We start from the raw sequence: 22450 nt of genomic DNA, 5'->3' as shown, positions 1-22450 counted from the left end.
TATGCAGGCCGGACAGAAGCAGTCAGAGGGCTGGATGTGGCCTGCGGGCCGTACATTGCCCAGGTCTGGTCTATGGGGTTCGCGTGTAATCGGTGTTTTAGCAGTTTAGGTCCTCTGGCGGACCTCAACAACGAAGACCTGATGTGAACATGGCCTTACCTAGAGGACATGAGGTTATACTATTATACCCACTTTTATTGTCACATAAATTTGCCTTTAGGATAGAAGTTAGTCAAGCAATGGTCTAAGGGCAATTTACAGCAGTTTGGTGTCTGACATAAACTTAAAATTTTGGCTTTTTTTTTTTTTTGATTATTCATTAGTGAAAGTTTATTAACCCCATCCCAACATTGGCGGATATTGGGCTTTCACATGGCCTCCAGCCACGTACCTTTATTGTTGCAGTACTGCACCTGTCCGGGGAGATACAGGATATGTCATGTTTCCTTGACAGACGTGAGCCTACTGATGGCTCCCAGGCTTGTCATTGCAGACCAGCCTCAATAGCTATGTAGCGAATCTCCCATAGACTGTTATAAGGTTGTGTTGCAGTCTAAGCGCATTTTTAGAAACATAAATAAAATCAATATAAAAAACTAACCATTCCAATCACCTACTTTTTAGGGTTATTTCACATGGCGGAAACCTTTTCCACCGTGTGGCTTTTTGGTGCGGCTACCCGCAATGGGATGCCAATGGAGTAAATCATCCTCATGTCGCAGCATCCTGCTCCAAATGAATGGGCTTTAGCAGGAGGGTGTTTCGAGCCACGAACGCCACAGCTGACTCAGCTGCGCAATCCACGTGAAGATAGGGCATAGCGCTTTTTTCCGGCTGAACAAAATCGCTAGCGGGAAAAAAAAAAGTGAGTGACTCCCATTGACATGAATAGGAGACAGTTTTGCAGGCGGATTCCACGTCAAAATCCGCCTTCAAAAAAACACTCTGTGAACATATCCTTATTAGACTCGAAATAAAGATAAAGAAACGAAAACAAACTAAGTGTACGTCCCTGTGTCTGAGAATGCCATAACGGGAAGGGAAATCTAAAGCGGCAAATCGCTGGTTTTGGGTTTTTTTGCCATTTTGCTTCCCATTAAAAAGTGATCAAAATCTCAGTCCTTCCCAAAATGGTATTACTAAAAAGTACACCTGGCCCTCGAATAAAAGACGTTATGCATCACCATACACCGAAATATAAAAAAAAGATACATGTGTTAGAATAAATATGGCGAAGGATTAAAACCTAAAGCAAACAATATAAATTTTGTATCCCCGGAATCGTACCGACCTATAGAATGCTGTACAGTGAATACTGTAAGAAAGTCACACACACAATTTTTCTCCACCTTTTGATTAATTTTTTCCAGCTTCCTAGTACATCATGTGGAATATTTAAATATTACATTACAAAGTTGTCTCTCTGTGAATGGAAAAATAACAGTTATGGGTTATGGTAGGCAGGGAGTCAAAATCAAAAAATGCCTGTGGCGGAAAGGACTAATCTCATAATACGTGGGTATATTTTGTGGTTTTTGTTTAACTCGTTTTATTGAAAAATGTACAAGTAAGTAGCACAAAAGAATCAGCAGGGTAAGTACAAAACGACACGTACAATATATGTAAAAGCCAGGTTACCACATACATAAACAACCAGAACTGTCTTGCAGAGTCCAGTACAATATATATATATTGTAAAAGAATAAATATTCCAGAAGTCATTCGAGCAGGGGAGCCAAGATGTGGATGGTAATCGATTCAGCATTTGGGCGAAAGCATAGAAATATAGCAATACAAAATATATAGTTCAATTCGATCAGGACTGTGTCCTATGACCAGTATGAAGGTAAAAAAAATAAACACAGATGAGGTCGTGAGCACGTCTAGCAATATTCCCTATCTGGAGAATGGGCGCACTAAGATTCGTACGAAAAGACGGGAATGGCCACATATGGAGGGGATCTGTCTGCATCCATCACTCTATTGTTGTTCATGTCCATTGCTCTCATCCTATGACCAAAGAGAGCAATGGGCTTTTATAACATTAGTGTGAATGTCCTCTTAGTGCTCAGTAAATAGACACTGCTCAAAAAAATAAAGGGAACACTCAAATAACACACCCTAGATCTGAATGAATGAAATATTCTCATTGAATACTTTGTTCTGTACAAAGTTGAATGTGATGACAACAGATGCTTTAGTCCAGGTCTGGGAGGAGATCCCTCAGGAGACCATCCGCAACCTCATCAGGAGCATGCCCAGGCATTGTAGGGAGGTCATACAGACACATGGAGGCCACACATACTACTGAGCCTCATTTTGACATGTTTTAAGGACATTACATCAAAGTTGGATCAGGGCGGGTTCACATCAGCGCCCGATCTCCGTTTTGCAGGTTTCCGTTTCCTGCCTGAGAAACTAGACAGGAGACGGAAACCTGCAGTCTCTTTTCAAACCCATTCATTTGAAAGGGTTTGGAAAGTGTCCGGCCGTGAGCACCGTGTTTTGTACTCTACGCGGCAAAATGTTTTTTTTTTCTTTAACCGGACACAGTCAGACATGCGCTTGCAGGCGCTTACGGCCGGACACTGTCTGCCAGGTTTCCGTCTTCTGTCGTCAGAAGACGGAAACCTGAAAGCGGAGGCCGGGGTGCAGATGTGAACCCAGCCTCAGCCTGTAGTGTGTTTTTCCACTTTAATCTTGGCAGTGACTCCAAATCCAGGCCTCCATTGGTTAATACATTTGATTTCCACTGATGATTTTTAGTGTGATTTTGTTGTCCTCACATTCAGCTTTGTACAGAACAAAGTATTCAATGAGAGTATTTCATTCATTCAGATCTAGGATGTGTTATTTGAGTGTTCCCTTTATTTTATTGAGCAGTGTATTTTTATCTGCAAACATGTCTTATAGTCCATTGTTTCTTCTTTTTTCTTTTTTTTACTTTTCTTTAGTAATCTTTCTATATTTCTCCTCTAGCCATAAAGATGAGTTTACCATTGTCCCGGTGTTGGTTGGCGCACTTAGTGAATCAAAAGAACAAGAATTTGGGAAACTTTTTAGTAAATACTTAGCAGATCCAACTAACCTCTTTGTAATTTCTTCAGATTTTTGTCATTGGGGTAAGTAAGAGAAACCGCCTGTTTTAACCAAAATGACAAAAAAATTAAGTATTACAGTCATGACAATTTACTTCCTGTCCACAGTATAACTTGCTGATCTATGGAAATCCGACCACTAGAACCTCCACCAATTATGAGATCTGAGGGGTTTTGCAACACTAGTTTTAATGGAGCTCTAGGTAGAAAATGTGTGCAGCCGCTACATTTATTTCAGAAACCACTGAAGATAGCTGAGTACTCTATTTCAATGGGGAATACTTGAGACAGCCAAACTAAATAGTGGTGACAAGCACTTCCCACTTGCTGCTCCTTTTATTCTGGGGTGCAGAACATCCCAGTTCTCATGATCATTGGGATGCCAGCAGTCAGGCCCTCCTATGATCAGCAAGGTATCCCTTTCTTGTGTAACTTGTGGTGACCAGATTACCATTTTAAAGCCGGGGCCCACTGGACGGAAATGACGCGATTTGGCCGCGGCAGAAATGCTGCCGTAAAAATCGTGGCGTTTTACAGTACTTGCAAAGTGGATATGGGATTCATGCAAATCCCATGCCCACTTTGCGGGAAAAATCGCAGCGCATCCACACGTTGCAGATTTGAAAATCACAGCATGTCAATTACATCTACAGAAATGCCGGTGGCTTTCCCGTAGATATAATTGTAACAGAAAGTCTGCAGAGGAAAACTGTGAACTTTCTGTTCAAAGTGCTGCAGGAAGAACTGCAATGCGTTCACATCACGGTTGTTCCCGCAGCGCTTTGGCGCAGTGGTTCCGGCAAGTGGGTCCTGCAGAAATGCAGCTTTTTTTTAGTTGCAGATTTTGCTCCGTTTTTTTGAGCCAAAGTCAAAAATGGCTGCAAAAGGAATGGGAACTATATAAGAAGTCCTTATACTTCTCCCTTCTGCTCAATCCACTATTGGCTTTGGTTCAAAAAACTGCAGCAAAATCTGCAACAAAAAAAAAGCTGTGTTTCCGCAACGTGGGGCCTTAGCCTAAGATGGTTATAGACTTTAGGGGAATGCCAACTGAACCATCCAGTTTTTCCATATGATTGGAAGGATTGTACATGTTGGATTTCAACTTGACCAGTCTTTTTTTACGTGGAAGCTAGGCCATTGCGGTGGCATATTCTCCTCTTCTTGTTGAAAAGACATGTACAGTCAGCTGATCATGTATGTTTATGGTCGAGATAGGAGGAATGGCGTTTAGCTGTCTTTTGTATGCTCAGCTTTACTTATTACCTTCTTCCTGGTGAGATATTTATGGATTTGGGAGGAATAGTTTGTTTAGCCAACTTCTGTTGTAAGTATAAGAGTGGGAAATGTAAGTCAGAAACCTTGGGAAATTCTGGGGGGAAACCTTCATGTATGCTGGTGGTTACTTATGTAAGGTTTTGTGTAGGTTGATTCTCAGATATCAAAAGAAAGCTTATGTTGATTTAACATAATCCTGGTAGTTCAGTATCAGTTCAATAACCCCATTGACAGTCTCCAAATCAATATAGTAAATATTGGTCAGTTTCTTTCCATGTAAGGTATGTGAACTGTGTGACCTGTAACCTGTGACTGGGCTACAAGCTGCACTTGTCATGGGTTTTTGGGTTTTTTTCTTAACCATTCTAAGCATGTGGTAGACCAAGCCATAGTACCTTTGTATAGTTCTAAGTTTTGTCAGAAGGTTTTCCATCTTTTGCTCTTTCTTACTGTGGGAAAACAATTATTTAATGTAAGAAAGTAAAACCGATTAGGTTTCAAATTAGAGATGAATGAATTGATTCAACACAAGAAATATGTTGCAGCTGCCATGAGGCACTACAGGTGTGCGTCACTAGTGATTCAGTGGATGAGCCATAGACTCTATAAAACAGCCCTGCACAAAAAGCTGCTACTCTGTGGAGGATGCAGACCGAGAATAAGAACAAAACACTGAATACAGATCGTGGAATAGTGTCACTGAGCGCATTTCATAGTGAGGAGAAGAATCGATAAGAGACAGTCAGTATGTTAGCACATGCTACTAAGGCTGTGAGAGCTCATGCAGTTATATAGTCTTACATTAAGTTGTAAATTTGTTATCTTCTTCACATCACTCACATATCTTCAATAACCACTTCTTGCCCCATGATGTACTGTTGCAGGCAAGATGTACTGTTGCACTGTTAAAGGAGTTATGTGGGAAGACCAACATTACTGCACTGAATAAACATCACTACTAATATATAGGTGATGCTTCCCCAGGTACCCTAATTATTAGATTTTTATTAGATTTGCAGAGCACATCGTAGTGCTGGAAGTCTCTTTACACAACCTCTTCTGCCAGCGCTCTGGCTCTGTCATGTCATTGACTCACCTCTCCTCCTGTTGCTTTTACATAGAATATAGTGTAGTCTGTCATGTGACCAAACATCAGAGTAGATTGGTCACAGCTGCTTTTAGGGAGGGGGGGGGGGGGGCGGGGGTAGGGTTTTGTTTAACAAAAAAAAAACTAGTTCTGTCTTCCAGTTCTCTTCCCTCCCCACCCCCTAGATCACTACCTTCACAGTCACTGACCTGCGCCTGTCACATGGGCCACTACCAATCAATAACTGAATAAGTTGCTGATACTTATTCAGACATTTGAGTCTTGTTACTTTTATTTTTTATTTTGATTTCCATTCCATGTTTTAAAAATATATTGAAATTAAAAATAAAAAATAATTATATATATAATATATATGTTAAGATTAAGAAAATTTTATTTCGTTTTATCGCCATATCTGATTTATAATTCAGACATTTGTTTAGTTCTACTAGTACCGTATATACTCGAGTATAAGCCAAGTTTTTCTGCACAGTTTTTGTGCTGAAAAAGTGTGCCTTGGCTTATACTTGAATCAATATGGTAATTTTCTACGCAGACCCCAACCCCCCACCACCACCACTACCACCACTGCTCTAACACACGCATGGTGACGTGGCCACGTAAGCTCAGGCCAGCACCCGGCATGTGTCTGCTTCCTGGCGTGCTAGCAGAAGTACCGTAAGTACTTCTGCAGTTTGAAATGTACAGCATTCCCAAGCTCCTGCCGCCGCTGGTTTCCTGCAGCGGCAGGAGCGTGGCGATGCTGTGGGCCCCGGCACCTGCCCCGGTGTCTGGATGCCGGGTCTGTAAGTGTAATGGCGCCGCTCTGCTGCAGAGTGTTCGCCATAGCAACTGGCATCTCCGCTGTAACTCTTATAGCGGTAATGCCAGAGCTTATGCCTACAATCAGAGATTGCAGGCATGAGCTCCAGCATCTCCTCTGTAAGAGTTACAGCGGAGATGGCCTGCAGAAATATCCCCCCCCCCCCCAAAAAAAAAAAAAAAGAAAAAAAGTTTAAAGGTAGCCTGGGGACCGGCCCCATACCTTTTAAGTTGCAGGCCGGCTCCTGCGCAGCAAGCTCGCATGAGCAGACCTGTTCCGGTGACAGCTGGGAGCCTAATGAAGACTCCCAGGCCTGTCATAGCAATATTACTATTGCAGCTGGTCTATGACCATCCGCAATAGTAATGTATACAATCTCCCATAGACGGCAATACATTTGTCTATGGGATTTGCAATCAAATGATTGCAGGTTCAAGTCCCCTAGGGGGGCTAATAAAATAGTATAAAAAAATAAAATAAAAGTTCTAAATCACTCCTTTACCTAGAATACATATAAGGTCGGGTTCACACCAGCGATCTCGATCTCCATTGTGCAGGTTTCCGTTTTCTGTCGGCAGAAGATGGAAACCGACATTCAGTGTCCACTGGTGAGCGCCCATGAGCGTCTTCTGCCTATTTTTTTTTACCAGACACAAAGTCCTGCTTGCCTGACTTTGTGTCCGGTTAAAAAAAAACAAAAACAAACCTGTTTTGCCACGGAGAGCAGAAGACACTCACCGGCAGACACTTTTCAACCCATGATTGGGTTTGAAAACTGCCTGCTGGTTTCCGTCTCCTGCCTAGTTTCTCGGGCAGGAAACGGAAACCTGCATAACACAGATCGGGCGCTGGTGTGAACCCGCCCTCAAAGTAGAAAATTACTGTGAAACACATACACATTAGGTAACCCTGTGTCTGAAAGTGCCCGGTCTACTGAATATAGGGTATCTGCAGTGCTCCTATTCTGCAGATAGGCTATATTCAGCCAGACTGAGTTCCAAGTGGGGGGGGGGGAAAATCCAGTCCTCAAGCTCAGGGAAGGGGCAGATATAGCACACCATGCAAAAATATTTTACTTGGTGTGATTCCATACTACACACTATATTAGGGGCTAAAGGCACATGAGCATGTGAATAAGGTTTTGTGCTGCATTTATATCTTGTCTAGGTTCAGCGGGGCAGACTGCACTTAAGCTTCCCTTTATTTTACCTCTTTAAAAAAAAAAAAAAATCAGCCAAAAACTGCATTCGGAACTGCAACAATTTGAGGTAAATCCTCATTCACAGCATATTGCTTCTACTGTAAGGGAATTCTATAGGGGCAGTTGCTTTTTTACCTATATGGGTGATAAGGGGATGGGGTGAACTTCTTCCTTTAAATGAATTTAGTAATAACTGAAGACTGAGATGTCTTTCGGATTTCCTTAAATATTTCCTATTAAAAGGATGGATTTTTCATACGGATGGACTACGCACATAATAGGTAATCCGTATTTACAATCCATTTTGGGCCAGAGAAATCTTTTAATATTACATTGGGTGGAATTTGTTAATATTACTTCAACCAGCAGGCACAAGATGTGCCTGAATTATTAAGAGTTAGGCCTCTTAATAATTCAGGTGCCTCATAATTGAAATATACACAACTCGGGAACTGGGACAAATTTTAGGTATAACTCGCACCAAATTTCAGACATCAGTTATAGTAAGTTTGTCAGGCTGAGGCTTCCAAGGCCCGAATCTTTTCTACCTCACTCCGTCCATTATTGTAAAAAGTGGTGAGCAGGCCACACAAGGAACTGTGACACACATCTTTGGTCCAAGAAAGTGATGTGTGACATATTTATACCCATCTGTGTCAGAAAACTGGCACAGGTGAGTTAATACTTTTTTTTTCTATTATGTTTAGAGGTTGGGAATCTTTCAGTGTAAGAATAAGAGATGTCTAAATGCAGTTAGACAAGTTTCCACCAGGCTTCCACTGCATGGGTGGGACAAATTTGCATACATCAGCAAGGTTCTAACAGACAAATTCAGGAATTGGTGCATAGTTGTGCCCTGCAAATGTAGTGCAAGAACTAAAATATAAATGAAATACAAGTTCTGCTATTGCTAAGTCTATTCTCACATATCTGTATATTAATCTGCTAATCACTTAATACTCTATAACATGATGCTTCAAGGGAGTCTGTCAGCAATAAATTTGTTTATGAACCTAATCAAAGTACCTTATAGAAGTGATTCTAGTTTCCAAATATGTCTCTGTTCTTCTGCTTTGGAGTCCCACTTTCATGTAAATCACAGTTTTATTCATATGCAAATGAGAGGACTTGTGCTTTGGGGATGTGCCTTACTTTGGTGTCTGATCTAGATTCCCATATAAGGCACTTTTTGCCTCATTTTCATATGAAAAAGGTCCCAAAGCTGGATAACGGATCTATTTGAAAACTGTAGGATCACCACTACAATGTATTGGGATTAGATTTAGATCTCTTACTATTTTACTGCTGACAGACTCCCTTTTAAAAATTTAACTATATTTTTACTTAAGGTTGTCTGAGATTAGCCCCATCCACTAGATTTGTTGCAATAACATATATCTAATTTATCTTACTTTACAGGACAACGTTTTCGTTATACATATTACGATGAATCTCAAGGAGAAATCTATAGGTCAATTGAAAACTTAGACAAAATGGTAAGAGTCAATGTTAATATGTTAAATCTTTATTTCTGTAATACAGGAAAACACTCTCTTCATTGGGAGTAAATATAGCTTTTAGTTTTACAATTGTGTGTTTACCCATTATCAAAATACTGTATTCTTCACACTATGCAATAGTACTTTGTACTCTATTATAGACTTGGGTATGTAACAGCAAATAATCATCTTTTTACTAAACTTTCAAACAACTTTTGATTTTCTATCAAAGCATTTATGCTATTTTTAAATTTCGAAATATACTTTATTAACAACTTTTGTCTCCTTCCTGTGAAATCCTCCATTTCTTTATTTTTCCCTTGTTCCTCTTTTGTGAATTGTGCTCTGCTTTTGTGGAATGAGGGATTTGACAAAAAGGAGCCAAAATTTGTTTAGAAAATATTATATTATACAAAATGTAGGGTTTTTCTGTCCACTTGAGAAGTCGGACATCTTCACTTGCGGACAGGGAAGGAAGGGCACGGAGTGCAAAAGAACGCACCCGATGCCCATTTAAATAAATGACAGGTGTCACGGACACAACTAGTGTCCGCTCCTAATGTCCGTGCCAGATTTTGAGCGGACACTAGGAGCGGACACTACCTGTCGGACACCGACGGTAGTGTGAACGCCCCCTAAGTTGAGAAAGTTCTTACAGTGTAAGGGCCCGTTCCCACAAAGTAACGTGACACTCATTCTGACACATAAACACGTGTCAGAGTGAGCGCTTCAAAACAGAACTTCCCACTTCGTGGGAATGGGCCCTAATGCGAAAACAATGTGTTCCAAATGTTTTCCATAGTATTCTCCTCTACTGTCTTGCAATCTTGTTCTGTTCCTACATACCCAGGACACATACTGAACAAGCTAACAAGCTAAACAGTCTGGTGCAGATGCCAGAATATGGGGTGCTGAGAAAACCACAACATTGTGAAAATAGGAATATTATTCAGGTATACTCGCAGAACAACTTTAAACCAGGGCTTTTACATTTAAAACCAAAAAGTAGACTTTATTCTTCACTCTTCCCACTGTCTAATTTCTACCTAATGCTCTGCAACATATTATGTCATGCTGAGTCTGCCCTCAGGAAAATGGTGATGTAACCAGCACCTAGCAGTGAACAGTCTTACAAGCAACCTCGTGCCTTTTATTATTGTCAATCTTGCCTTCATTTGCTCAAACCTCATGTTTTTCCTGATATGCTAATTAAAATAATGTGCTTTGGGGGCTTGATGTTATCAGCTCTTCCCCTTGCCCAGCTCCTCCCTGGCAGTTGATTGATATCACCTTTGCTCACACCCTATCCCACCAGGTTTGTTTTGGTGAAGTATTGTACTCTGGAGTCTCCTCAGACCCCAGAGTATAATATTGGAGGCCATGGGGAGGTGAGGATAAATAACAAACACTTACACTCACCTTGCTTAACTTCTCCTCGTGGCAGAGCCTACTAAATTGTTTCAGGGTTCTCAATGTATTCTACCACTGGGATTAGATGCAAGAGTCTCACAGTCATTGGCTAAAGGATATGTCACTAAGCGTACCCCATCCGATCAAGGATAACTAATATATATAAATAACCAAACTCAAAATTCAGTGGTTTGTATCATAATTACCCAGGCCTAATCAATAGTGAATTATTGTAGTATATGGAACAGGGCATCAGGCGATCCTAGGTTCGGGTCCCTATGTGGGACAGTAACAAAACTTTTATATGACAAACAACACTTAGCATAAAACATAACTTTTAATGTCAAATATGGTCAGCTAAAATCTTTCAACGGTATAGCTAGGGCTAAAATTAGAATACATAACTCAATAAGAAAAGTAGGGAACACTATAGAGATATAACTTTTTTGCAATGTTCCTAGATACTGCAGGGTAGTTCAGCTTAGGGGAGTGATAATCACAACTTAACAGGTGACGGTTAGCACTAAATAGGTGCCTAGATGATGATAATCTCACTGATACTGTAGCTGATAACAATGTTGTATAGAGTAAATACCTTCTTCCCCCCTACTGTTTTGATGCTGTTCACACTGCCCTAAAGCGTCCACTCAATAGCAAAGTTAACCTGACACCTAAACATATAACTAGTGTCCCTGTCCATTTGATAAATATGCCATTCTATAGGGTTCACAGTAGATATGCTGTAAATAATTAATCTCTCTACGCGTTTCGATTACATATTCTCATCAGGAGAGGATAAGGAAAAATAATAAAGAAGATGTTGCGGTAAAAACCGCATTTTCCCGGTTCCCCGATGGTGGGAGCCAGTACTCAGTGTCTGAGCTTAGCTTAGGGGAGTGATAATCACAATTTAACAGGTGACGGTTAGCACTAAATAGGTGCCTAGATGATGATAATCTCACTGATACTGTAGCTGATAACAATGTTGCCTGCGAACGCCGCTAAGCCCCACCCCCTTTGCTCTGCTCCGCCCCATATATATATACATACACACACATATATATATATATATATATATATATATATATATATATGGAACCCATTGTATGATGAAATTGATATCTTTGGTTGGGACCTGCAGAACTCCTTCACTGAGTCTGTGTGTGCGCCCCTCTGGGCCCATTTTTTTTAAATGTAGATTGTGAGCCCCACATAGGGATCACAATGTACATTTTTCCCTATCAGTATGTCTTTGGAATATGGGATAGAAATCCACGCAAACACGGGGAGAACATACAAACTCCATGCAGATGGGTTTTTTTGCCCTTGGCGTGACTTGAACACCAGGACTCCAGCGCTGCAAGGCTACAGTGCTAACCACTGAGCCACCGTGTGGCCCCTCCCTCTGGGCCCATTCTGTCAGCCATTAGTGCTTTATACTCCCTTAGCCTCAGTCCTTGTTAACGGAATATTGTCAAGCCTCTTTCAAGTATTTAATGGGACAAGACAGGGCTGCCCTTTGTCTCCCGTTTATATTTGCTATGATGATAGAGCTCCTAGCTGAACAAATTTGCATGAAAGATATTATCAAAGAAATCACTATTGGTGATCAAACCCAGAAAATTAATCTATTTGCCAATGATGTCATATTAATTATGATCCACCCCATGCTATAGGACTAGAGATGAGGGACTGCCTGTTGCTGGTCTCCGCTCCTCTGGGTCACAAACCTACCTTCCTGATGAGGTGGGAAACTGACTTGCATACGGTGTTCTCAGACTCACAGTACTCCAGGATTCTTGAATTTGCTCACAAAAATTCCATTGTGAGCAGATACCAAGAGGTGGGCTACAAACTCTTAACCAGGTGCTACCATGTTCCATCTAAATTGCACAGATTTTCCCACCTGCTTCCCCGAGGTGTTGGCAGTGTAGCACAGAGAAGGAGACACTACTGCACATTTTTTTGGAAGTGTACTGGCTGAAGGACTTCTGGGATCATTTGTCTGCCATGTTACCCCCCCCCCCCCCCCTTCAAGACGCTTGCCTTCTACCTGCTCCACCTCTCTTAACTTCTTCCTCTCCTCCGTGCTTATTGTAAATCATCTTTGAAGCATCTGGTCAATGCAGCTAGGGCCTGCATTCCAACGCTATTGAAATCTTCTACTCCACCTTCACTCCTACTTTGGATCTGTAAGGTGGAGGATATATATTTAATTATTTTTTTTTATTATTGTGCCGGTGTTCGGTGTTTCTGCGTCACGAAATGTTTGTTTCTAAAAAGTGGAACATCAGTTCTTGGCAATCATACTGGCAACCAGATGGGACCGTGTGTATATGTGTGTGTATGTGTGTACAAATAGATTGTACACCAAGTAAGGTAGCTAGCTCAGGTTTTTCCTTAATCCTGAGGCTGAAACAAAAAATTCAGTCTTAACTGTGAAAGGCTGAAATGATAATTCCCCTTTTAACATGTTAAGAAATTAATGTTTTTGGCATATGTAGCTAGCATAAACGTCACCCAAGGTATGCTTTAACTGTTTTTTTTCTGTCACACCAATACAAAATTTTAAATATTGAGAAATGGTATTAAGAATTGTATTTTTTCCATTTCAGGGTATGAATATTATAGAACAACTAGATCCTGTGCCGTTTAGTAATTACTTGAAGAAGTATCATAATACTATATGTGGGAGACACCCAATTGGGGTATTATTAAACGTGAGTACAGTCTTTCTCCACTGTTTTGTGTGTGTCTGTGTCTGTGTGTATATATATTAGAGATGAGCGAACAGCACGCTCCCATAGAAATGAATGGAATCGGCCGGCATGTGGGGGGGGGGGGGGGTTAAGCGACCGGCTGCCGGCAAAGTGTACGTGCCAGGTGCTTCCATTAATTTCTATGGGAGCGTGCTGTTCGGATCGGCTGATCCGAACAGTGTTCGCTCATCTCCAATATAATATATATATATATATATATATATATATATATATATATATATATATATATATATATATTTTATTTATTTATTTATTTTTTGTTTTGTTTTTAAGTGTTTTGTTTTTTTTGGGGGGGTTTTGTCTCACAGTAAAGATTTGCTCTTGGTTTTATTTCTATTTTAGTTCTTGAAAGTAAATGTGAAATGTTATCAGTAGTTACATGTGTTAAGGGCAGTTCTCCTGCTTGTCTAATAGCCCTAGCGTTAAATTTCTTTGAAGTACCGTATGTTATCTCTGTTCTACTGTGGTATTTATCACAGACTGGTCAATGGCCTTTAGCTTTTGAAATGACTGTAAGTGTAATATACGTTACCTGTCAAGTTCTAAAGTTCTCCCTAGCAGTACAATAACCAAGTGTTACTAGATAGGCCCTGTGCCTATTCAATTGGTCTTACCAGTATATACACATGTAGCAAATGTCACTTCAAATCACTATATCCGGTCTATACCGCCTATGTATAGTGCTTCTGTATTTGTTTGAAAGCTGAGAGTCTCAGCTTTCATATGCTGCCAATATTGACCATATATACTCAAGTATAAGCCAACGTTTTCTGCACAGTTTTTAATGCTGAAAAAGCCCCACACGGTTTATACTCGAGTCAGGGTCCAACTCTGGGTCAGGCTGGCAAGGACCTGCATAAATTAAACAAAGGGGGAGGTCCTTTAGTGCTACAGAAATGATATAGGATACTCCCCCTTCTCTAGCAAGAGAGATGAAAGCCCGGGAGGCCCCTGCTGCTGCCCTGCATCGAGGAGAGGAAGCTAGAATAAAGTGAAATTAAAACACACAGGTGCCTGCTAGTGTTACTGTTCCTAGTAATGTCAGTCATTTGGGGTCATTTAGTTTCAGTAACTCCATGTGCTTCACATTAATAGCAGTTAACCCCATCATGTCACTTATATTAACCCCCTGTGTGCCTCACCTAAAAGTTACTGATATGTGGGACATATGGAGGTAATAATTAGAGATCTTCATAACTAAGGTCCTTTATTAGTACCCTCATGTGTCTCACATATTAGTAACCCTTATATGGGGCACGCAGGGGGTTAATATGAGGGACATGATGGGTTTAATCGCCATTACTATGAGGCACATGGAGTTACTAAGCTGTAATGCACATGACCATGATGTCTCAGTTTATGTAATTTTATTGGTATCTATTTTATTTTTTTTGAAATTTTCCAGTAGCTGCTGCATTTCCCTCCCCTCTTTTATATAAATAAATATTATTTTTTTCTTTTTTTAAAAAAAAAAAAAAAAAAAAAAAAGCTTTTGGTCAAAATGTGCTTACTGCACTGTAGTGTACTGTATGTCATTGTAACCCTGTATCCATTGCGCCCCTGTATCCATTTGTAAAGTCCAAGAAAGTGAAGTAATCCAGAACTTGGAATAAAAGAAAAGAACTTTACTTATTACTTGGTTAAAAGTCATAAAGTATCCCCCCACCCCCTAAACAAGTATCTATAAAAACTATCCCTTGCAATGTCAAAAACCTAAAAGTTCATATTTCAAGTTATTAAAACACAATAAAACCTATGCTAGAGAAACAAATATCTGTAAGAAAGTGGCACACTTTTTTTTCCAATTTCATTCTATTTCTATCTTTTTTTTTTTTTTTTAGTTTCCCAGTACAGCATATGGAATATTAAGTAGTGCCATTAGGAAATACAACTTCATACGGTTGGCAAAAAAAAAAAAAAAAAACTTTGACTGTTGGGTGATAGGGAGATGAAAATGAAACTGGAAATAAAAACTTAATTGTGTCCTTAAAATAGTCTGTCTCCAGGAAACTCAGTACGTAACCAGCCACAGTGCATTGGTTGGCCCTGTCTGTCCCATCTCAGGACTGTCCACATGACAGCAGATAACTTAACTAGCATATTGAAGGTAGTAACAGCACAGACATCCCAGGAACAGTGGGGGTGAGGGAAAAATATTCAACTGCAGTGGATTCAGTGGAGCAGCGCTTGATGAAGAATTCAAAGAGACGGGACTGGTGGTGAGAAGTCCTCTTAATGTAGACAGCAGTTTATATATAATTTATTTTGTTTACTTGTGTCGCACCAACATATTTTGCAGTGCTTTATATATTTTATCACTTACTGTCCCATATGGAGCTCACAATCTACATTCATTCCCTATCAGCATGTCTTTGGAATGTGGGAGGAAACACACGCAAACGCTGGAAGAACATACAAACTCCTTGCACATGCTGTCCTTGGTCAGATTCGAATCTAGGACTCAGCGCTGCAAGGCATCAGTGCTAACCTTTGAGACAGTGCATACTGTACCAGGCAAAGGAGCTTGTGAGTCAGAGCTCTAATCAGATGTGAACAATATCAGAGCTCTGAGCCTGCTCCTTCCTGGCATTGCCTACCTGACAGTACAAAGCCTACATAGCATATGAAGCACCAAAAATAACTGTACTTATCGTTTGGGAACAGCGGGGTTCACAAACTTCCAATTCTCCCAGAGTCAATGGAGAAGCATCTATGATGTAAGGATATAGGTGGTGAAAGGTTCTTAAAAAAAAAAAAAAAGTGTTAATTTCCTCTATTGGTGAAGACAGGTGGCCAGAATCATATCATTTAACCCTTTCCCTTTGTTTAAAGGTAGCGGCTGCCAGGTATCTGCTGTTTGATACAGCAGACACTCGGTGCTAATGCCCGCATCGGTCAAATAGTAGAATCATGAAGAAAAATTTGTCCCGCAAACATTAAAATCTCATATGTATCGGAGAGTATAGAGATAAAGAGGTTATGGGGTTTGAAAGGTTGGGGGGAGTCAAAAACGAAAAGAATATGCCAGAAATGTTTTCAGTGTGCATCTCAACTGGGAAGGGAGTCAACTTTTTTGTGATAAGAGGTGGGACTCACACCTATAAGACAGTTGTGGCATATTCCATAAATGTTTTAGATGGAAGAGTCACTTTAGAAGGGTTCTGTCACCTTGGAAATGCTGTGCATTCTATGGGTATCATGTAATATGCAAGTTGAGCTTTTTTGATATTTAATCAGATTGTCTCAAAATCTGCATCGAATTCTATCCTAGTTCCATAAACGAATGATATTGCCTTTGTAGAAATGGCTGACTCAAGCTTGGGTTACTGTGCTAACGTTTGATTTACTAATGTGTGGATATTTCTATATTTTGAATTGAAATCCCCATTAGTTTACTGCCAATATAGTATAACCCTTATCTATATGTGACCGATTGAATGAGGACAATGATATGCAGTCATGTTTCTCCTTAATATTTATGCTCCTCTAACATTTGTATATCTAATGTTTCCTGTTTTTAAGGCTGCCACAGAGCTTCAGAAGAGTGGAGTTAACATGAGCTTCTCATTCTTGAACTATGCTCAATCTAGCCAGTGCCGAAGCTGGCAGGACAGTTCAGTGAGTTATGCTGCTGGAGCACTTGTGGTGCACTGAGCCACTTAATACTCAGGGATGCCACCTGGATACACAATGCTGACACAACATTTTTCTTTTTTTCCATGGGGTCATAGCCAGGCAGTAGCACAGTGTGGCTCTGCTCGATGGGTTACAAGAAACCTCAACCCAGTTCATATCTCCCTTCTTCTATTTCCTTTAGGTGTAGTCCTATCTTTATTTTTTTTCTTCTTCTTCTTTTTGACTCCATTATAAACAAGATTTGACATCTTGGTTATGGTATCAGAAATAAAGTTGTGTCAAAGTGTTTGTGAACTTGAAGACTACAAATTGTAAAGCGGTGGCAGATGATTGCAAAATGTTAGTTACGTGGAATAAGTTAGCCTTTACCATAACCTAAATTTGCACTGTTTGCAGATATGTGCACATGTACTCAGCTTTCAGAATAGTTTTGCAAGTTGTAAGACAAAATAATAAAAATAAAATAAAGGGTGGAAGCTTTTTATTAAAAAAAAAAAAAAAATGCATTTATAAATTATCCTTTATCCTGTATTAGAGTATAATACAATTCATGTATAGTCGGTTATTACCAGTGTTGTACAACAAATACCTTCTATTTTAGTTGCTAATAAAGGGCTACACAAACCAAAACAAGTTGTCTTGTTCTTCATCTTTGTGAGCTGTCTCATATTGCCAAATGTATGTGCTAGTTGTTTCTATTTGTGAGGCCATATGATCAAATACAGACTGGACTCTTCGGTAAAATTCATTTCTTTTTTACGTATGTCAGTTCTTTGTAAATATTGAATTTAATTCTGTGTGTGTGTTTATTCACAGATTCATTGGATATTGGCAGATTTGTTGCAAAGATTTGTTTCTGTAGCATATGCATAGATTTCTTCTTTCAGATGAATGGAATATAGTTGCTGAAATTTCAAGCAATTTTCTGGGTGTGAATTTACCCTAGAGCCGACCATACGCATGTACTGATTTCAAATGGACCTGTCAAACTATTTGGTATCGCTGTTAGAGATGAGCGAACAGTGAAATGTTAGAAATTCGATATTCGTTTCGAATAGCCGCTCAATATTCGACTATTCGAACGAATATCGAACCCCATTATAGTCTATGGGAGAAAATGCTTCGCTACAGGGGATCCTACCATTCGACTCAGGAGGGTCACCAAGTCCACTATCACACCCTAGGAAATGATGCCAACACCCTGGAAATCAACTGGGACAGCAGGGGAAGCATGTCTGGGGGCATCAAGTACCTTTATTATGTCGGGATCCCTGTCAGCTTGCGATATGCCGGAGCTGACTTTTTCGTATAGGAGTGCATTGACCAGCGTTGATTGGCCAGTCTACGGGATTCGGCCAATCAACGCTGGTTCTGTCTGAGGAGGCGGAGTCCAAAATCCACAGCAGTTTCCATTCTGGTCTGATTTTAGACTCCTCCTCCTCCGGCAGAACCAGCGTTGATTGGCTGAATGCCGTAGACTGGCCAATCAACGCTGGTCAATGCATTTCTATAGCAAGATATAGCAGAGCTGGCCGTGCGGTTAGCCCGGCTACTCCGGACAGATGAAAGAGCTCTGCACTACACCCAACCATCCCTCCAGCTACTCCTCCTGTACTAACACGACTAGCTTAGTAGTACTAAGGAATAGCAAGCTGAGTGTGTAGGAGATGTAGGAGAGCTGGCAGATATGCAGTAGACTAACACGCTCAGCTTGGCTATTCCTTAGTGTAATTACTTCGTGTAATAGCCGATCTGAGCGTGTTAGTAGTACTAAGGAATAGCCAAGCTGAGCGTGTTAGTCTGCTGCATATCTGCCAGCTCTCCTACATCTCCTACACACTCAGCTTGCTATTCCTTAGTACTACTAACACGCTCAACTCGGCTATTCCTTAATGTAGTATTATAGCGAAGGTGGGGCTTAGAGTGTGGGCGGGGGTTTGTAGTACTAACACGCTCAGCTATTACACTATGGAATAGCCAAGCTGAGCTAGTCGTGTTAGTACAGGAGGAGTAGCTGGAGGGATGGTTGGGTGTAGTGTAGAGTTCTTTCCTCTCCGGTGTCTGGAGTAGCCGGGCTACCCGCACGGGCTCTGCTATGTCTCGCTATAGGAATGCATTGACCAGCGTTGATTGGCCAGTGTACGGGCATTCAGCCAATCAACGCTGGTCAATGCATATTCCTATGGGAAAAAGTCAGCTCGTGCATATCGCAAGCTGACAGGGATCCCGACAAGATAGAGCCCCAAAGAGCTAGGCGAGTAACATTCCCCCCTAAATAAAGGTAATCCCTAGCTAACTCTGCCTGTAGATCTATCTCTGTCTCACATTCATATAGTTCACTGCTCCAAATTAAGCGAATGGTAAATTCACCATTCGTCTAAATTGGAGGTCACCTGAATTTGGCAGCCAATGAGTTTTTTCAATTTTTTTTTAACTGCCCCCGTTGTCGTAGTTCCTGTCCCACCTCCCCTGCGCAGTTATTGGTGCAACAAACATGCCAGGGAAGGTGGGAGGGGAATCGAATTTTTAGTGAGTTTGCCACCTGGTGTTCGATTGGAATCGAACACCTCAAACGGCCTGATATTTGATCGTTTTGTTTTGGGGTTTTTTTGTTTTTTTTTTCCCCCCCTCCAAATAGATTTTTGTACTGCAAAATTAGTAACACATAAAACTATATTGGGGTGCCTACTGGGTTGGGGGCCCACTCAGATGATGTGTTTGGCCCCCCTGTGCTGAGACCCTAGCTATGCCTGAGTATATCCAAAAAAAAGAAAAAGACATGGACCACACATCCCAATCCTTATACATTGATCTATTGCTTCTCATCAAATTGTACAATACTGAACATATGAGGTTCTTAGTGTGTGTGTCTGTATATATATATATAGATAGACAGAGAGAGAGTGATCGAGGTGTATAAGCCCACTAGCCACTTCATGGCAACCTCATTATAGTTGGTCCCTACTCTACTGGGTGCGGCGCTGCACAGCGACCACAACAACCGTAACACAGTGCCTATAGGGGGAGCAACCCAGTGGTCCGAAAACACCCCAGTCATCAGGCCATGCCCGCAGGCTCCAGAGGAATGTCTGTTGCTTTGATCACTTTTTGTTCTGTTGCACTGTTGTTTGTTTTGATCAAATTTTTATCCCCCCCCCCCCCCCCCATTTATTAGACCCCCTGTGGGGCCTGTTCACTTATGCAATGCATTACAATTAGGGTTGAGCCAAACTTGAGATTTCAGGATCGTTTTTAAAATCCCATTTCCGATCATTTTCCATTCGAATGAGTCAATGAGATTTTTTTTAATAATCGAAGATCGGATTTTAAAAACAATCCTATTCACCACACAGCATGGAGTCTAAAAAATTTAACACTTTAATTGTTAAGTACACGCTGTGTAGTGATTTTAAAAAAATCCTCTGGCTACTTAGCTCACGCAATCCTAATTACAATGCTAATGCATTGCAAATTACTGGTGCTTGCTCCTGGTGCTGACGATCCCCGGTAAAATGATGGCACCCAGGGAAAAAATACACCACTGTAATAGATCAAAAGGGCATAATATATGAGAACCTTAACGAAAAGGCCAGCCAAACAACATCCAGAGTCGCCTAATACAAACAAGAAAGAATGTAAGGATGTAATGACATTTGGATTATCTTGCTTATCTCTGTATGGGTTGAGTAGTATTTTGGTAGTTCATTTTGCTATACCGTATTAATTTTTCAACTCCATAATAATTTTATTTGTTCATATTGCTCTGCCTCATGATGGCTTTTAAAAATACATATTCTTCCCAGTCTATTTGACGGTATATGCTTCACGTTCATGTTTTTTATGTTTTCAATTCTTGTGTTGTATTGTATTTTACAAAAATCCTTTCAAGAAAAATTACAGTTCAAAAAAAAAAAAAAATACATATTCACATTTATGACACCATCATATTTTCTTGTTGTACACTTGCAATTTTGCATGTTGCATCCAAAACGCAATTTTTTTTATTTTTTTTATTTTATTGTTAAACATATGTTATGTGTTGCATGTGTACATGTGCATATGTTAGATTTTTTTTGTGATATTTATTTATATGAAAAGTTAGGTTTTACAATTTCTTAACCAATCTTCGTGGTGCTGGAACATTTTTATTTTTCATTTTGGACTACCACCACCAGCTTTAACCAGGAGGCTTTTTCCATGCATTTGTTGTTTGTGTTTTTTCAAGTAACATCATCTATCAATAATATTTGGGGGGGCTTTGATATATCTGTTTATCTACATTTTAAAATGTCCCTAATTTTGGACATGTTCTCAAACACTACCAAACTAATGTGTTTAACAAATAGTGCAATTGACACCTTCATCCCTCTCCAAAACTAATAAGCCCCATACTGAGTCCAAAATAAATACATACCATCTAAATACAGATCATCCTAGTTCCGAACCAGACACAGCAGTTTGCACTCTTACACTTTCCTCCTCACTGGAGCTTGTCCAGGCCTCAAGTCTAAATTATTTCTTAGTGAAGAAATAAAAAAGTTCACATTTGGTTCTTTTAACCACTACCCGACATCCGCTGCTATGTAATGCAAGTGTTGGCTGAGCTGATGCCATATCCACAGGATGCCTGCTGTGTTACACAGCAGACTGCTGCTCTCAGTGTATGCGATACAAGACAACTCTGACATTTGAATAGGAACTGTCGCCAAGTACAAATACAATATAAAATGCATAATTTGACCCTTGCCATTCCCGATTTCACGTTTTTCTTTTTAAAATCCATCCACCCATTCAAAAGATATGGCCCCTGGAGGTATATGTATACTAGCTCTGATTCTCCAAGTGGGAAGTAACCTTATGTATTTCTATTAGAAAATAAAAGGTTCTAATAAAAATACATAGGATCTAGGGGCCATATCTTATGAATGGGAGGTGGATTTTATTCCAGGGGCCATATCTTATGAATGGGAGGACGGATTTTAATAAGAAAAACATCAAATTGATTAGGGGAAGTAAAAGGTTTTGGAAATCGCAGGATGTCCACTGTGTGTATTTTTCGGCAATATGTGGATGGGATTCACTAGAAAACGCCACTTTTTTTTTTTCAGTGGCACTTATGCTGCTGCCAAACTGCGGCATTTATGCCACATGAAGCCCTGGACTTAAAGTGAATGTGCCATCCTAAAATTGCCAAATTTTTGGAACCAAGTGTAAAAGAATTTTCAATGTAACCAGCTATATTTAAAGGGGCTCTATCAGCAAAATCATGCTGACAGAGCCCCACATATGCGTGAATAGCCTTTAAAAAGGCTATTCAGGCACCGCTAAAAGTTATATTAAACTACCCCCCAGTTTTAAAATAATACCCTTCCTCCGGCACTCGCGAACTGACTTTGCTAAAAAAAAAAAAAAAAAATGGCCTGGGCGCATGTGCAGTAGCCGTAGTAGAAGCAGCATGCTACTGCGCATGCGCCCAGGCCATTTTTTTTTTTTTTTTTTTTAAGCAATATCAGTTCGTGAGCGCCGGAGGAAGACGGGACCCAAGGACATTGCAGGAAGAGGAGGCGTGGATGAAGAAGACGGCGGACCCTGAATGCCCGCCCAGTGTGCACGATGTGTAAGTAGATCACATTCTTTT

At 40.4% G+C, this 22450-nt stretch overlaps 1 protein-coding gene across 1 annotated transcript in view; it reads left to right on the top strand.

The window, feature by feature from the left end:
• MEMO1 (mediator of cell motility 1) overlaps window positions 1-17433 on the top strand; it is a 35743-nt gene extending 18310 nt beyond the window's left edge. The window contains exons 6-9 of the mRNA XM_075267721.1: window positions 2980-3122; window positions 8907-8983; window positions 13012-13116; window positions 16699-17433. Coding sequence (XP_075123822.1) covers window positions 2980-3122; window positions 8907-8983; window positions 13012-13116; window positions 16699-16830 — 457 coding nt within the window. The 3' untranslated portion in view covers window positions 16831-17433. The remainder of the gene's footprint in view (window positions 1-2979; window positions 3123-8906; window positions 8984-13011; window positions 13117-16698) is intronic.
• Window positions 17434-22450: the final 5017 nt, after the last annotated feature.

This window comes from Leptodactylus fuscus, chromosome 3, assembly GCF_031893055.1.
Source record: "Leptodactylus fuscus isolate aLepFus1 chromosome 3, aLepFus1.hap2, whole genome shotgun sequence".
Lineage (NCBI taxonomy): Eukaryota > Metazoa > Chordata > Amphibia > Anura > Leptodactylidae > Leptodactylus > Leptodactylus fuscus.
The sequence above is the reverse complement of the archived record's forward strand: the minus strand, read 5'-3'. Positions and strand labels throughout refer to the sequence as shown.